This window comes from Myotis yumanensis, unplaced genomic scaffold (genome assembly GCF_028538775.1).
Source record: "Myotis yumanensis isolate MYYU_CA2020_CCGP unplaced genomic scaffold, mMyoYum1.0.hap1 SCAF_18, whole genome shotgun sequence".
NCBI classification, from domain to species: Eukaryota; Metazoa; Chordata; class Mammalia; order Chiroptera; family Vespertilionidae; genus Myotis; species Myotis yumanensis.
The window spans coordinates 4956858-4974124 of record NW_027223769.1 but is presented as its reverse complement, the minus strand read 5'-3'; the positions used below and the strand labels follow the sequence as shown (position 1 = coordinate 4974124).

At 51.2% G+C, this 17267-nt stretch overlaps 1 protein-coding gene across 3 annotated transcripts; it reads right to left on the bottom strand.

Annotated features, from left to right (window-relative positions):
• Positions 1–1590: 1590 nt before the first annotated feature.
• On the bottom strand, positions 1591–16287 carry HNRNPL (heterogeneous nuclear ribonucleoprotein L). Of its 3 annotated transcripts, none has more exons than XM_070398775.1 (13): positions 16211–16287; positions 11991–12109; positions 11131–11368; positions 10918–11003; positions 9415–9511; positions 9258–9330; positions 5948–6019; positions 5556–5836; positions 4183–4304; positions 3679–3880; positions 2791–2848; positions 2595–2690; positions 1591–1955 (listed from the first exon to the last, which is right to left on the bottom strand). In XM_070398775.1, the coding sequence occupies exons 3-13, from the start codon at positions 11353–11355 to the stop codon at positions 1897–1899; spliced, it is 1371 nt and encodes a 456-aa protein (XP_070254876.1). In that variant the 5' UTR covers positions 11356–11368; positions 11991–12109; positions 16211–16287; the 3' UTR covers positions 1591–1896. The 3 variants fall into 3 exon arrangements, with proteins under 3 accessions (XP_070254876.1, XP_070254875.1, XP_070254874.1); XM_070398774.1 differs by lacking the exon at positions 16211–16287 and adding an exon at positions 13894–14172; XM_070398773.1 differs by lacking the exon at positions 16211–16287 and adding an exon at positions 13894–14172 and having other exon boundaries at positions 5556–6019.
• Between the last annotated feature and the right edge of the window lie 980 nt (positions 16288–17267).

Genomic DNA, 17267 nt, shown 5'->3' with positions numbered 1-17267 from the left:
CCCTACCCTCCCTTCAACTCTAAAAACCAATGGAAAAAAAAGTCCTCAATGAGGGAAAAAGGGGGACATATGTAATACTTTCAACAATAAAGATTTATAATAAAACAAAAAAACAACAAATGTTGCCCAGCCGGTGTGGCTTAGTGGTTGAGTGTTGACCTATGAAACAGGAGGTCATGGTTCAATTCCTGGGTCAGGGCACATGCCTGGGTTGCAGGCTCAATCCCCAGTAGGAGGGGGGCAGCCAATTGATGGTTCTCATTGATGTTTCAATCTCCCTCCCTCTCAAAATCAATAAAAACATTAACACACACACACACACACACAAACAAATGTCCAGATGGAACTTCAGAACATGCTCGTCCCACCCAGTTCCTTGTTTTGCATGCCTTATTCTGCAGTTCAACTGCAGGGGTTATTGCCCAACGTGACACAGAGAAAAAATATCACCAAAAATGATAAAGGGACTAGGGAGAAGACTTCCACTTTTACCTTCCAGAGGTTTATTTTCCAACCTTATAAAAAGGCACATGTTACCCTGGCTGGTGTGTCAGCCACGCACAGAAGGGTTGCAGGTTTGACCCCAGGCTCTGGTTGGGGGCATGTAGGAGGCAACCAATCAATGTCTCTCACCTCACATCAATGTTTCTCTCTTCCCTTACCCTCCTCCCTCCCTCCCTCCCTCTCTCTCTAAAAACACCAATGAAAAAAATATCCTCAGCTGAGGATTAACAAAAAAAGGCAGGTGTTTATTCAATTTCCCTTTAAGTCCTCCCCTCTCCCCCAGCAACACCATATACCGGATTTTTTCATGTATAATACGCCCCCATGTATGACACCCCCCCCCCCTTTTCCAACCCAAAATTTAAAAAATCAGTATTTTAAACATTTTGCTGGTTTTGCTCTTAAGGCCTTCTTTTTTGGCATCTTAAGGAGTTGTAATTCCTATTTTCTCCACTGACTGATCATACACTCAGTGGGAGGAGGCCCAAATTCTTTCTGCAGCTATTTCCATGCTCTTTTGCATAACTGATTACATTCAGTTTGAATTTTGCAGAGGAAGACAATCGCTTACTGGTATTTATTTTTTAACATCTTTATGGGCTCAGAATGCTCTGGTCCCTGTTGCATCTACACACTCTACCTCCAATTATGGCACCAGCTGACCAGTAACAATAAGGCTGTGATTGGAGGAAGCCTGTCTGACAAGGTATGGGCAGTTACGCACCCACACCACTCCCTCCTGCCCTCCTTGACTTCTGTGTATAAGACACCCCTCAATTTTCAGTCTAATGATTTTAGGAAAAAAAAAAAATGTCTTATACACGGAAAAATACTGTACTTTTTAAATGATTCTCCTAATTAGAATGAGCTTGCTTAGGCAGGACACAGGAATTGTGTGCCACCAGGTCTTCCAGCCTTTTCTCAAGACTCCCTAATTGCTAGTCTATAGCCCTGGCTCACCCTGCTCCTCCCAGGGCTGGGCCTGCAGCTCCCCACAGCTTGCAGCTGTGTCCTGGCCTGCCTGGCCCTCTTCAGAAGACCAAGTGGGAGAGAAGCAGACAAAACCCTGAGTCCCAGAAAGCACTGTTAATTTTCCAAACAATTTTATTGAAATGTGCCAAGAGTACATAGGCAGCACGAATGTATGAACGGGGGAAAAAAATCACATGTACAATAATTTCTTAAAAGTGAAGGTTAATCTTGGGAAATATCAATTCCCTTCCCCTCCCCTTCCATCGTTTCCATTATGGTTAAGCCTCTAACCTAGCATTTAAAAAAAAAAAAGAGAGATAAAAGGAATATAGGAACTTTTGCGGAAAACAAAAACAAAAACAAAAAAACAAAGGAAAGAAATTATTTCCTGCTCAGATAGGACTCTTCCTCGGCACCTAATTACGAGGCGTGCTGAGCAGTGGAGAAACACAATTTCAGGGTATAAGGGTATGGACCATCTGCAAAGAAGAAAAGAGGGTCTGGCTGAGTCCACCTCTGGAGGCGCCACCCGCCCCCCCTTCAAGCCTCCCCCTACCCCACAATTCTCATTTAAACACATCTTTTTCTGCAGTTCAATTGTGGGGCCTAATGGTCACTGCCCAATGTGAGGCTTAAAAACAAGCCCCAAACACAAGGCATTTCTCCTTCCCTTCCTTCACTACCATGGAGAATCCCAATCCCATTCCTAGCTCTGTTGCTGCTCAGAGCAATAGGCCTGCCCCCAGGAACTGGGTGGGCAAATTTTACCTGCTGGCTAATATAGCCCCTTTCCTGGATACTAGCTTAGCCAGCCTCTGTGACTGACATGGCTGGGCATTACTGATAGCTTCTGACGCAGAGAATGCCAGCTACTTAAAGAACAAGCCTGAGCAACTCTCAGCTGGCAGAGTGGGTGAACAACAAGCAGTCAGGCTGCCTCTCCTACAGGGAACACCAGGCTGCTCTCTTGGAGATCAGGTCCGGCTCATCTGTGTCAGTGACAACGTGGAAATTTCTGGGGCTCTATCGTGATAGCAGGAAGGACAGCGCTGACCTGAAGCCAGCCAACCCATTAGGCCATAAGGGGGATGGGATGACTGCAGGATACAGATACTCACTTGGGTTTTTCATCTGGTAATGGTTCAGGAAGCCCAAAGTCTCCAGGGCATCACTCTTGGATTCCCATTCCAGCAGCCCAGAGGAGCTGCGTTCACCTGATCAGAAAGCAAAGGTTTTAGGCTAATCCAAGCACAAACTAGGGAGCTTCTCATCTACAACCAAGGAATGAGGGAGAAGACAAGGCAGTTTACTCACTTTTGCCTGAGAATACTTTCACAGAAGATGGCCGCTTCACTCCCAGCTCATCACAAATCTGCAAGACAAAGAATAGAAGCAGATGCCCTAGCTGGTTTGGCTCAGTGGTAGAGCATTGGTGAGGACTGAAGGGTCCCAGGTTCAATTCCAGTCAAGGGCACATGCCCAGGTTGTGGGATCGATCCCCAGTAGGGACCACGCAGGAGCAGCCGACCAGTGATTCTCTCTCATCATTGATATCTCTCTCCCCCCCCCCCTTCCTCTCTGTAATCAATAAAAATATATATAGGAAATCAAAAATAGAAAATAGATGCAGAAACACAAGGAATGCCACATGGCAGAATTAAGCAGACCCTGCCCTGCATGACCCAGTGCTTGAGATTTTTCTGGAGACAAGTTTCTAAGCTTTCATCACACACTCTATGGTGTCCCATGATTCCCCCCGCCCCCAAAGTCTCATCTTCAGCTGCTATTTGAGGGAGTTGGCACTAAGTAAATATTTGATGAACTGAATACAAGGACCAAAGTCCAATTCTGCCCATCAGCCTTCCTGCCCTAGTTCCCTCTGACCTCGCCCTTAACAGGCCCTTCCCTTCAGATGTTATCTAGACACCTGAGGGCCTGCCTGACAAAGGGGATGTTTTGAGATTGGACTCTGATCACAACTCCAACACACACAGATACTTTCCCAGCAAAGGTATAGCTATCCTAGCTTGCCAAAAATGTTAAGAGCCTGGCAAACTTCTCTGTTGCTAGATGTTTGGTGCTTTTCCCCAGCACCCAACCCTCATCCTGGCAGAGTAGGAAAACAATAGGTATTTGTTGAAAGACTAAAATGAATGGCCCAGTCAGATGGCTGTAGTGAGGGACCAATTCCATGGCACCCACCTCAAAGAAGTTCTCCTCTGTCACCTCCAGAGGGGCATTGAAGAAGTGCAGCACATTGCTAGGGTGCTGGATGCGGTTCTTGGCTGCCTGCTCCGGAGTGGAGAACCGATTGTTCCTTGATTCACTGAAGTCTTTGTAACTGGAGGACCCGTCTTCCAGCCCATATGACTGACCAGGCATGATGGCAGGTTGCTTAGAGACACTAGGGGGAAAGGGGAGCTCTTTGTCAAACCTAATGTCCCCCAAGCCCTCCACTGTGGCCTTGTTCCTGTTTGAGCAAGTGCTGTGTGCCTCGGGGGGCACTGTGCCACAGCTGAGGCGAAGCGCACTTTTCCCCACTGCTTCAGGAAGCATCTGGAAACACACCTCACTCCTGCCTGAATAAGCACCTTTGTCTCACTGTGCTCCACTGCTGGGCCCTGTGCAGTGGGTGCCCCATTTTCCTTCCCTTTTCTCCCACGGCCCTTGCCAAAGCATCCTATCCCAAGGAATTTGGGCACCTACCAGACTTTCAGCTTCTGTCCAAACATGAAGTTGTTGTTGAGGTGAGTAATGGCTCGGTCCACAGCATAGCCATCAGCCATCTCCACCATGGCAGCCCCCGGCTTACTTTTCATGAATTTCACCTTGGGGAGAGCAGCCATGGTCATTACCACTGCCCAGCAGTCCGGGACCTCTCTCCTGCCCCTTCCAAGTTAGTTAGAAGCAACTCTTCCTTCCACATCCTGACTTACAAATGGGAATCAAGAGAAACCGAAAAGCATGCGTGGCCCACGACAAGTGCTCAGCCCAAGGCAGGCAGCAGAGCCTAGACAGGGTAGGACATGACCCATAAGTGGATCACTTAATGAAACAACAGAAAACAGGAGGCATAGTAAAAAACCAAAGCAGCTATTCTCATAAATGTTTGTCTGTTAAATAGACACATTTATCTAGATATTGGGTCCTGATGTAAAATATTTATGTGTGTTATAGTAAAAAAAAAAACACTTGAAAAACAGTGTCAGCTCTGAAGCCAGGCTCTCTAGCTCGAGTCCTGCTTCCACAAAAAGGTCTCTTAACCCAGGCACGTTATTCAAGTTCCTTGTCTTCATTTCCCCCACTTACCTCATTAAAGATGCTTGTGAAGTTAAACAAGTTACAACATGTAAAGCACTTTTAAAAGTGCCTAGTATAGGAAAAATTTAACACGTATGAGCTGCTACTGTTTTTAATGGGCCAAGAGAGGCTATAAACTCAAAAAGCTTCAGATGGGTTTGACAGAAGCAATAAACCATCTGATCTGGGACAGTCACCTATCAGTCTCAGTTAACTATCCCACAGGAAGAAGATCCAGTGTTGGCAGATTATCTGGAGAAAACCCTCATACAATGGGTAGCCCTGGCCAGGCAGCTCAGCTGGTTAGAGCATCATCCTGATACACTCAGATTGCAGGTTTGATCTCCAGGCAGGGCACATATAAGAATCAACCAATGAATGCATAAATAAGTGGAACAACAAATCGATGTCTCTCCCCCCCACCCCCCCCAAAACCAGTAAATTTTAAAAAGTTTTAAAAAATAGCCAAAATGGATAAATTTCACATATCATAATATTCAAGTAATGTTAAGTATTAGCACTTTTGTGTTAGTCCCAGTCTTATTAACACTGAAATTTCAAAAACAGACAAAATACCCATACACAGTGAGGACTGAACAAACCCTGTTGTAGCAGGTCACCCAATTAAGCAAGTTACCCTCTCTGAGTCAGCTTGCTCTTACCCAAGCGAGCTCTGGCTCTTTCTCCCTCTTCACTGACTGGGCAAACCATGAGGTTCAGTGCCTCCCTGGGACCTGCCAAGTCTACAAGGGAAAGCAGTGGACTTTGCAGAAACTCACCTTCTCCACATTGCCGTACAAGCAGAAGACATTGAAGACTCGGTCACAGTTCATCTTAGACTGATCCAAGCCATAGACCATGAGCACAGGGCTTTCGGCGTGAGGGCCGTACTCGGGTGGTGGGGGAGGGGGTGGGGGGTGCCCATATTGGGGACCGTAGCGACTTGGGCCCCGGCGGTGACCCCCCACTGGTGGGCCCATCCTTCTCCCTTCGTAGTGAGGTGGGGGGGGACCGTAGCCCTCATCATGGTAATGGCTGTGGTACCCACCGTGGGGCCCTCCTGGGGGGTGGGAAGGAAAGAGAGGGAGGGCGGGTGAGAATTTGCGTGGCGGGCGTCGGGCAGGGGCACATGAGCCACGGGAGTCCACGGAGGGGAACCCCCTGCCCTCACCATATTCTGCGGGGTGATCTCCCAGGAGAGGGGGCTGCCTCTGGCGTTTGTTAGGGTTGCTGCCAGGGTCACCTGTGGACAGAGAAATCAGTTAGAACCTAGTTTAATAAGAGGGGTGGCTCTTTCCCTTCTGACTAAAGGCTAAGCTCCAAGTCCCTTAGCTCCTACAAGCCTGGCTGCAAACCCTCCGTATCTCACAAGGGCTGCTGGAGCCTCCCTCCTTTGGCCTGGTTGAGGGTGGGCATGAAGCCCAAGGCTGGAACCCACTTTGCCTCCTTAGCCCATACCAACTAGGCTTTCCTTTCTCTTTGAAGGATGAGGCGAGGTTCTGGGCACTCTGGCATCTGCTCTGGTCCTGGTGGGAAAAAGACCAGTTCTTGGGTCCTCTGGGGAACTTGCAGCTACAATGGAAGCTAATAGGTCATGAGGCCAAGAAAAGCTTTCTAAAATAACTCCCAATGAAGGGAGAGGTTAAGAGCAGGAAAATAACCCAGGAAGGGCAGAAAGAAGATACCAACCCTAAAACCCCATGATTCTAGGAGCTCTAGACCCCACTCTCTAGGCCCCTTCTTTCTCAATGCCAATCTGTCACCCTCCCACCTAGTCACGTACAACCAGAGGAGGGACTGGAGGAAAGGACAAGCAAGTCAGAATCAGTTCATGAGCAATCATGTACAAGGCATCAACATTCTCAGACCCAGACAATGGCGCAGACCCATCCCCGACTCCAGATGTAGTTCATTAATTGCTACCATTAATTTAGTGCTTGAGTGGCAGACACTGTGCTAAGCACTTTACAGACATCACAGCTTCTTAAATTCCTCACAACAACCCTATGAGGTAGGTTCTATTTTAATCCCATTTTACAGGTAAGGATTAACTTTGAACTGAGCAGTTAAGACATTTTGGCCCAAGGTCACAAAGCAAGTTAGTGGCTGAGCCGGGATTTGAACCCAGATCTGACTGACTCCAAAACCCAGGGCTCAAGACCACTGCCCTTTCCTGCCACCCGGCCTTCATTTTGTTTTCAACAATCAGTCATTACAAAGATGGAATAGGACTACTTACAGCAGAAGTACAGAGTACAATGTCCATTTGTCACAAAAAACAAATCTGTATTTTCTCTTACCATTGGACGCTTCAACAGTGAGTTAGCACAGTTCTGAAAGATGGCGTCCCATCAAACATACACTGCGACCCTGCATCACATGGTTTTACAGTCATAAATACAAGTTACAGTATACATCCGCTACAACTTTTTTTAAAGAATTGTTTTAACAGTCAATGTTTTGATTAAATCAAAAGTGGCTCACAGATGTTCTGTCCTCAGAAGATATCAGAAAAGTGGAAAATAAAGGTGTATGAAGTGGGTAGTGTCCCTCCGTGTTGTCACCTCCTCACATTGTGTGCTGCAGTGCGGTGCTTCTGGCTGTGTAGCGCTCCATGTGCGTGTCTCCTGGTTATGAAGTGTGCCAGTGGCCCCACTATGCCCGAACTTTTGGCCTTGGGAGCGCGCCCGATTACCCGCCAGCAGGTAACTGTGTACCTCTGAGCTGTTTGGCTGTCTGTTTTTAGGTCTGTTTTGCTTTATTTTTTTGTTGTTGTGGTTAAATTTTTTTTTGGTTTCTGATCTCCAGTTGGTGCAGATTATGTTGGCAGCTGTTGACTGCAGAAAAAAAAAATCGGAACAAAAAAAGAAGGCCCTCCCCAAACCAAAGGACTTAAAAAACAAAACAAAACCCATATGGCGAGGAATGGAGAGAGGATCCTATTGTCTTGGAGGCCCATGGAATCTACTTCAGTCTGTGAAACGTTCTCCGAAAAGAGCGCCGTTGGCTGGCTGAGAGCTCTGTTCTCTGTGTTTCCTACTTCTGTGTACATTCTCGGGTTCAAGTTTGCTTGGATTTTGGCCTTTTTTTAATGTTTAATAGAAAAGCAATGTCTGCTGCCATGTTGCGTCTCTTTCTCTCTGTCTCTGTCTGCCTCTGTGCTTGTAGTTGTTCCTTGGAGCGCGGTGTGGTGTTCTTGATGTAGTGAGCTCAAGTCTGCGGCTGTTTCTGGGGACGTGGTGGAGGCTGCATGTTGTTTTCTCCAGGAAGAGCTAGTGGTTTCTACCCTGTGTGTTGGTGAGCAATGTGCAGAGGCAGAGCCGCTGAAGTATGGTTCCCGAGGGGATGGCGAAGCACCGCCCTCACTCCAGGTTACCTCATCAGCTCTCGTTTTTGACCCCCAGCCTTGGGACAGCCAAAACTGAGAGGCATCAAAACCAATGCACAGCCAGCCCCTGCCACTAGCCCCTGCCGGTCTGCACATCTTCTACTTATGTTCCTTGGAGAAGAAATGGTTGGTTGCCATGTTTCTGTTAGCAGTCATGTAATGCCATTGCCTGCTCTGGTACATTCACTTGGTCACCAATTTGTCTCTGACCTCTGGAGGGAGCAGCCAGGCCCACAGCACCCATTGTGAAGGTCCTGGGGAAGAGTCTAGCCCACGCCACCCACTGCTTCCCAGCTTCAATGATGAGCAAGACAGGCCTGGCTAGAAAGGGGGGCGCCTGGCCTCCCAGAGCCTGTGAGATGTCAGCAACCAGCCTCCTCCCTCAGCCCATGGCCTAGTCCAATGTATCAGACCAAGACAGACACTGAGATGGACGGTCTTGTTGAGGCGGTGCTGCTGCTTTTCAAAGGCAATCCTCCATCTCTCCCTCCTATCCAAGGCAAACCATTCTTGACAGATTCTAGGAAGGGGATGTCCATTTGGGCACCCTGCAGAGAAGTTGAGTCCCCTCTACAAGTAAGGTAAGGCATGCCCACTCTGCTTCAATCCAGGGCCTCACCTCTACAAGGTCAACTTGCTCAAAGGCTCTGCTGCAAGGGCCCAGGAGCCTTCATCACCTCCCCAATCTGCCATCCCCTCCCCCTCCACGCCAAGAAGACCCTCTCAATAGTGGAGAGCAAGGACCATTTCTGACCCAGTGAGAATCAAGTCAGTGACCCTAAGTAAGCTTCTAGAAGGGAAGCAGCAGAATCCGCTTGGGAGCTGCTACTGGTTTCTAAAGCCATCGCCATGCCCAGTGAGGCCCTGTTCCCCACCCAATCCAAGCCTCTACCTGATTCTGCACCCTCAGCTCCAAAGGGCGCCAAGTAGCAGCTAGAATTCAGAGAGCCCTCATTCACCCTCTCCCACTAAAGCCCTCCTGTGTTCACAGGGAGCCCAATGGCATTACATAACCCTGAACCCAGGTCATGAAGTGCACTAGTCAAATGAAGGCAAGGGGGTGTGTTTAGAACAAAGTGGCCATCAGGATTACCTTGTCCACTGAGGTTGGGGTTTGTATAGTCCCAAGTATCTTGATCATTCTTGAACACGTTCAAGCGTGTAGGCTGTAGGGACAAGAAAAAGCTTACTATCAGCCAGGCCCCAGCTCACCTGGAAGCTGACAAGCAGCAGTCACTTCCTAGACTTACCTTCGCATATTCAATCTTCAGAGTGCAACAGCCAGAGTATATATCAGCCCCATTGAGTGAGGCCTTGGCCCGCTGGGCACTCTGCACAGAATCAAATGTAAGTTAAGTTAAGGAAAGCCCCATCACAGCTCTTTGGAGGGCTTCAAGCTGTCCCAGAGATGGAGGAGGACAAGGTAGCACCCAGATTGCATGGGTGTTCTAGGGTCTGTTCATGGCCACAGCCACTTGAATGGAGATGGGCTGGCATGCTACCCTGAGTGACCAGTCACTGGCGAGTTTCTTCACGATTTGCACTCCCACCCCACCAGCCCAGAGGTGGCAACAACCTCCTGTCACTCCAGGCCAAGCTACCTTCTCCTTTAGCACAAATTCTCCCTTGTGCTTTGACTAAGCCTGAACAATCTCTGAAAAATACCAACCAGATTATGTTCCTGCTCTGAAAGTCCATCCATGGCTTCCTACTGCATCCTGACCCAAGCTTCACCACTACTAAAAATTCCCTAACTTCTAATGCCCATAGAGACCCCCTCCCCTAGGTCTGCTACTCTTCAGTTGTCGGATCATTTGCTTTCTCCAACATTAAGCTTCTGACCAGCTGAGGATTTTTTTTTAAACCTTACTGAAGGATGTGTTTTAACATTTATTAAATTAATTGGGCCCTAACCAGTTTGGCTCAGTGGAGAGAGCGTCGGCCTGCACACTGAAGGGTCCCAGGTTCGACTCCGGTCAAGGGCATGTACCTTGGTTGTGGGCAAATCCCCAGTAGGTGTACAGGAGGCAGCTGATCGATATTTCTCTCTCATCTACATGTTTCTAACTCTCTATCCCTCTCCCTTCCTCTCTGTAAAAAATCAATAAAATATATTTTTCAAAAAATTAATTAGGGTGACAATGGTCAACATGATCACATAGATTTCAGGTATGGGTTTCATGGGCCCACCACTCGAAGTCAAATCTTCTCCTGTCACCTTATATTAGGGTCCCCTTCTTCCTCCCCCTTGAATGTTGTTGTTTTTTAAAAAAATTTTTTGGGGGAGGGGGAGATTGGAGGGTAAGAGGGCAGAGGAACATCAATGTGAGAAGCATCTTTTAGCTGCTTTCCATTCGTGCCCCCACTGGGGATGGAACTCACAACCTAGGCAGGTGCCCTGAGTGGGAATCGAACCAGCAACAACACTCCAACCCACTGAGCCATCAGACTAGGGCCCACCTGAGGATCTTTGATAAAGCCGGTACTTCCACCCTGAATTAAATACCAGCTCCTACTTCTCCATGAAAATAAAATACCACCTCCTCAGAGAACTTTCCACATTCCCTTGTATCTCACAGCACTTTACATTCTGCACTTTTATACATTGACAGCCCCTCCCATCAGACTGTAGGCTTTATGAAAACATCTGACACATGGTAGGCATTGAGTAGATACACACTGGTTAAAGGATGGCACCCTGCCCAGCTCTAAGCCCTCAACCCAAGAAACACCTATTCCCTAGCAAAGGATATTCCACCATGGCTTGGACTCCATTCTTCCGGAAAATGACAATTCTCTGGACAGGGCCACAAGGGTTACAAATAGTGTAAAGAACATCCTGTAAAAGCAAAGATGAGAAAAATGAAGGGGTACTGGCAGGTCAGTCTGGCTTGGGGACAGAGAGAAAAGGAAGAAGGGAGATCTCACAGAGGAGCATAAAGGAATGAATGTCCACTGGCACGCACCGTGGTAATGGAATAGATGGGGTTCAGAATGGTAAAGAGAAGCACACTGTTGACGCTTCGGGAATCATCAGAGTCTCCTGGGCGGGAGATCTTCTGGCTGGTGGAGTAATTTACAAAGGCTGGGTGACCAGCAATGTAGATTTGGTTGTCGGCCGCATAGTTCACAGCGTTGCAAGCCCCCAACACATCTTCAAACTCCACCAACGCTTGTCTTTTTTTAGGCATTACCACCACATAGCTGACAAGAGAAAACACAGATTTCAAATTCTCAGGATGAGACAAGAACAAGAGAATGACGTTCAAATTCCTGTGAACTGACTCCTCCCTGGCCTCCAAACTCCTGTGCACCCTGTCATGGTTTCCTGACTGTCACACCTCTTATCCTAAGTGGCAGAACACACACAAGAGGTGTAGCTTTGGCATTACCTCCCCTGGGAAGCTTTCCTTCCTGACCCCTCCTCACCTGACTCAGTCAAATATCTCCCAAAGACTCCTGAGCTTCCCCCATCATAGTGCTGATCACTGTGTGGGCAACTATCTAAGGGGAGTCCAGGACAGTTTTGCTCAATGCTCTATTCCCACATTTACTGAGCATGTACCACATACTCAATAACAAATACTTGCTGAATAAGAAAATGCTAATTAGAAGCTACAAAGTAGAGAAAGAAAAAGGGCACGGAACTTGCCATAACCTGACCCAAAGCACAAGGGCCAACCTCAAGAGCAGAGGATCCCCAGGACCTAGCCAAGGGACCCTGGACCAAACTGGCCAAGTCACTTCCAACCAGGAATCAGTGATACATAGGACACCAAAAAGTTGACTTCTCTGTACACTCAACCCTGGCCTCTGAGTGGAGTACCTGATGGGTCCAAACTCCTGCAAGGCCTCCACAAGGTCAGCTTCCACCACACCGTCAATCAGGCCCCTGATGTGGACAACTGGGGAGGCAGGGGTTTTGTGTGGGTCATCGTAGTTCTCCTGAGAAAAGAAGCAAAAGCAAGACTTTATTTCCTGCCGTACAAGATAGTGGCTCACTACCTTCTGCATTGTTGAGGATTCAGTCAAATAAGACAGCGGAGTGTCACCCAGGAAAAACACACAGGTCAGACAACAAGGGACAGCAATTTAAACCATCACCCCGAAAGGATTCTGGGCCAGCAGAGCAAAGGCACTCAGTGCATGGCTGCTTATCTAAAGCCTCTTGCTGTAGCTTCTGAGGAAAGCAGAATGAAGGACCAGGCAGATCGCTTATCTTACATTCCTTCCAGAACCTGTCTCTTCCCAGTGGTCAAAAAAAAAATGGGGGAAAGGAGTAGCTTGAAAGTGGACACCACTGGCAGGAAAGGCTCACACAATTCTCTGCTGCAGTCTGGATCAGGCAATCTCTGCATCTGCCCAACTTCTTTGCCTTGTCCCCACTAGAGTAAGCTGCAACCGTCGTCCAGCCAAGCATCACTGTCCCCACCTTGACCCCCAGGTCTAGTCAGGATAAAAGAGCAAGTGCCTCAGAAGCTGTGGCAGCCAGGCCAGCCTTGACTACATTTAGCTTTAATCACTTTCCAACCAAAATCTGCATTGGGAAACACAACCTACACCAGACTATAGAAAAAGAGTAATGTCTTTGAGAAAGAAGAAAAATTTCCACAGACAGAAGCTTTTGAGAACCAGGCAGAACTGGATTCTATTTCAGGAATGAACCAAACAGGAGGCACACACATGCCTGATGGTTACCAGGTTCAGCGGTTTGGATTTCCAGTACTAAATTCTAAACCCAGTCCCTTCCCTCACTGGTTATATGAATTTACCTCATCTATGCAAGTCAAAAATAGTGAAAGCATCCCCTATCTCATAAAGAAGTGTTGAAAATTCAATTGAGATACCTTTAAAATGGGTGGAACAAGGTCTGGCACAGATTAAAATGCTAATAAATCATAGTACAGATGGCAGCTGAGTCCTGAGAAAACCTGCAAATGGCTGACTGGGAGAGGACTTCATGAACTTGGAGGAAGGAGGGAATGGGCTCTAAGCCAGAACAACTGGTGGTCTATTCAGAGGCGACTAAAGAGGCTGAATCCTTTCCAAAATGCCCAACTGCAGCGAACATTTTGGTTCATCAACCCCTCTGCGCACCGTTAATCCCTGGAAATTATTAGCAAACTCGTGATGGCTCCAAAACTTGGCTCAACTCCCGAACGGCGAAAAAGACCTTTTACAAGGCTTTTCTTCCGGTTTTCAGCGCCCACAAAATAGGGGACATAATCTGTTCTAGGGGAATTGTCCTCAAGTGGACTTCCGCTTCAAGACAAACTACGGAGCTATAAAGACTAAATAGTGACCGGACATAATTCCTCTCCGGCGCGGACAAGGCCACCGCCCACCCGTTCCCGCTCACGCAGTGGCCCCCCCACCTCCAACAGCCCACGAGGCCAATGCGGGAGAAGTGCGCCTGCGCATCGGGCCAGGAAAGAAAATGAGGAAAAAGGCGTCCCGGCCGCGTGCCCGCCCCAACCCACACCAGCCCGCGGCGCCTGCGCACTGCACCGCCCGCAGCGCAAGCTCCCCACTCTAAATAGTGCCCACACGCAAGCGCCTGTCCTCGCGCAAACCCCGCCGTTTGCCCAACGCCTGCTCCTCCCCCACTCCGTCAACGGCGCGAGGGCAGGGGCGCGTGCGCAGAAGCCCCCCTTCCCAAGAAATACCCTCAAAGTGGGAAATTTTCCCTCCCTCCCAGGCCACCCCCGAGATTAGAGCCTTGGTCTCACCCCGCCGCCGCCGCCCGCCGCCCCGGCTCCTCCACCGCCGCCGCCACCGCCTCCGTGCTGGTCGCCGGCGTTGTCAGTCTTGAGCCGCTTCGGGGCCCGGCCGCCCTCACTGCCGCCGCCGTAATAGCGGCCTCCGCCGCCTCCGCCGCCCGCCGCCGCCATCTTCACCATCGCTCCCGGTCGCCTCCGCTGCTCCTCCGGCTGCTGCCTCTGCTCCAGCCGCCGACGCCGCTTCTCCGCCCGGGGCAGCAGCCTCCGCGACATGGCGGCGCAGAACCCGCCTCCCCCCGCCTCTCATTGGGGGAGGGACACGCCCGTCACCCGCCGCCCCCACCCGATAGGGGGAGCCACTGTTCCCGCTGCGGGGGGAGAAAGCCTCCGCATACCTTGAGCCCCTATTGGACAAAGCCTACTCCTTTCTGCAGGAGGGCCCGCCCTCATTTGTTTGGGACACTCGTTATAGGCGAGCGCTTTATGCCAGTCTTTTTACTGACCGGCTGCTCCAATTTGATAGGTCAGAGTTCTGGCGCCGCTTCCCCACGCTCCTGAAAAACCCCACCTCCTTCCCACTTTCATTGGCCTTTTGCTAATCCATCAAACCGGAAGCCCTTAGTCTTCCAGTCACAACGACTACCTTCCCGCGCCACTTGGCAAAGACAAGGAAGTCCCTCCCTTTTGCCTCTCCAGTGGTTACTGCAGATGCCCATCTCTGTGTCTCCCTCACTAGGCGGTAGGACCATTGGTGGTCTCCCATTGGATGAAAAAAGAGAGCCCACCCGGTAGATGCTCTTAGGCCCAGTCCGGGAGTCCGGGAAATGATCGGAGCTGCGAACGCATGCGCGAATACGCTTTTCGGGCGCCTCCGGAGGCGAGGCGACCTCGAGAGGAGCGAAGGCCAGGAGTACCCCGTGTTGAGTGACTGCTGCGTGCCACGCCGGAAGGCCAGACCTGACCGAGGGGAAACTGCCAGTGCAGTTCTGTCCCCGTTACTATTCCTATTCCTCTCCTCCTTAAACCTTAACAATGCCGGAAGGCTTTTTTTTTTTTTAATTCAAATGTGTCCCTTTCTGGCAGTATGAAACCTTTCAGACCCTGTCCAGTTCGCTGGCGTCGTTTCACCACTCCACCTCTAAATTCAAGCACAGGGACTCCTTCCAGTTGGGAGGCACCGGCCGTGCACCTCTGGATCGGCAGGAGCGGTCTCGGCCACTGGAACACTACCCTCCTGGTAGACTAGGGAATAAGCCCTGTCCGTGCGGTCCGTTCCCTGAAAAGCTTTCCTCGCCCCCACCAGTCCAGAACCCCGGCGCATCCCTCATGATGACCTTGGTCACCGGCTAATGTGTTCACGGGACTGCCAGGCCCCTCTAGGGCCTCATGGTCAGGTGACTGTCTCTTCCATGGGCACGGAGGTCCCTGCCTCAGCCTCAGAGGGGCTGGCCCGCCTGCCAGGCGGCCCGGTGCAGCCCCGGCACAGGGCTAGCGCCCTGCAAACGGGAGCCATACGGTACGCAAGTCAGAGCCTCCGGCGCGCCGGCCTTCCTCCGGCACCGGGAAAGCCGAGTCCAGGCCCCACGACGCGGGGTCCGGCGGCTGACACAGGATCCCACCCGAAGGCCTCTAATGTTGGGGGGATGCCAGCGAGGGGAAAGCGGGGAGGGGCTTAGAAAACGATCGAGGCAGGGAAATGCGGGGTCGCCACCAGATCCTCTCCGGAACCTTTCCGCCCACGTGAAAGGGGTGTCCCGGAACAGGTGTCCTCGTGGAAACTAAGTTTGAAACGGGGTCAGTGGCACTGAGAGCGTGGGGAGGCCTGGCGGGCCTGCCGCTTCGGGGAGGTAAAGCTGGGCTGCGCCGCTGGGGATCTAAACCAGCTCCTAATCACACCGAGAAGATCCAAAAAGGCCCCCAGAGCCGAGGTGAGGGGCGGCGCCGCGTCTCCCACACGTGACCCCGGCGTCCGGTGAAGGCGGGGCGGGCCCCACAGCAGGCGGGGTCGCGAGGTCCGGACGTCAGAGGAGAGCGGTGGGGGGAGGGGAGCGCCCCACCCCGCCCGCCCCGCCCCCGCGCCCAGCCCGGACGCCCCTCGCGCCGGCGCGGGCGGACGGGACGAGTCGGCACCGTCCTCTGCGCGGCCGTTCCCAGCCGCTCGCCGGCCCGCGCGTCCACTGCAGGCGGCCGGGAGGCCGCGGCGGTTGCGTCCCGTGCCCCGACCTCCGCCCCACCCCCTTGCGTTCCGGCGGCGGCTCCTGGCGGCGGGTGGCACCTCCCAGCCGTCCCCCCGCACCCCTCCGGGCCCCTCGCCCCTCGCCCCTACCAGCTCGGCGGCGAGCCCGGCCGGCCGTCCGGAATCGGAAAGAGCAGACGCTGGGAAGTTTTGGGAGAGGGAGGGACGGGCCTTAAAGGGACCACGACCTCTTTTCAGCCTGGGGGGGAAAATGGACGCGGGGGCGCTGGATGGGGCCAGGCCGACAGTTGCTCCGCGGTTGAAGGAAGAAAACGCACAAGAAGTCCGTCGGGCCGCTCCGTTCGGGTTCCGCGTCCCTTTCCCCCAATACTCCCCAAGTCCTTCACTCCTCCTTCCCCTCACAGAAAGTCGCGCAGTTGTTTGGAAAGCGGGCCTTATTCCTCCTAGTTAGCCAAGGGTTGTGTTAGTTGAGGTAAGTGTTGGGGTGCATATTGTACAAATAGCGAAATGGGCTCAAGGGACAGAAGCGACTGGCCCAGAATCCCACAGCTGTAAGTGGCATAGCAGGGCTTGTCTGATGCCCAAGATGCATAACCACTGCGCCGCAGTGCCCGCTCCGGCTGGGAGGGGGGGGACGGGGGTGCAATAGGCAGTGGAGGTGTGGAGGTTAAGGGCCCCGGCCCGGGCAGGGTGCCCGCAGAGGCCACACTTTCTAGCCTTGAGAAAGTGGTTTCGCCTTTGGGCCTGTTTCCTCGTCCAATAGAAGGAAGGTAATAGCCCCGCCTCATAGAGTGGTCTTGAGGAGTGCTGAGAAGTCAAATCGGGGGGACTCAGAAGCTTACACCCACACACCCCCATTTCACACATTGGGTAAAACTGAGCCCCAGAGAGGGGAAAACTCACCACAGCTAGGCGGCTTCTGAAAGCAAGTAGATACCCTGAGGCATAAGCGGACCCTTGAAGACCCTAGCTTTGCTCTGTTCATAAAATGCCCCAAACTCATTCCTCACTTTTCTCTGGCTGTTCCCCTGCCAGATCTCTGCTTCTCATCTGATGACCTTGCTTAGCTCAAACGTCACTCCTGACCACCCCAGCCTAGTCAGCCCCCATACAGAGTTACAGGCATGGCTCCCATTTATCTCCCTCTTTGCTCTATTGCACGTGCAAATTCGAGTTATTTGTTTAA

Coding starts and splice junctions, on each gene's coding strand:
- HNRNPL (XM_070398773.1), bottom strand. CDS start 14,157: ATGTCGCGGAGGCTGCTGCCCCGGGCGGAGAAGCGGCGTCGGCGGCTG. Junction 11,004..11,130: donor CCATCTATTCCATTACCACG/GTGCGTGCCAGT, acceptor TTGCTTTTACAG/GATGTTCTTTACACTATTTG. Junction 2,691..2,790: donor GAAAGTATTCTCAGGCAAAA/GTGAGTAAACTG, acceptor CTTTCTGATCAG/GTGAACGCAGCTCCTCTGGG.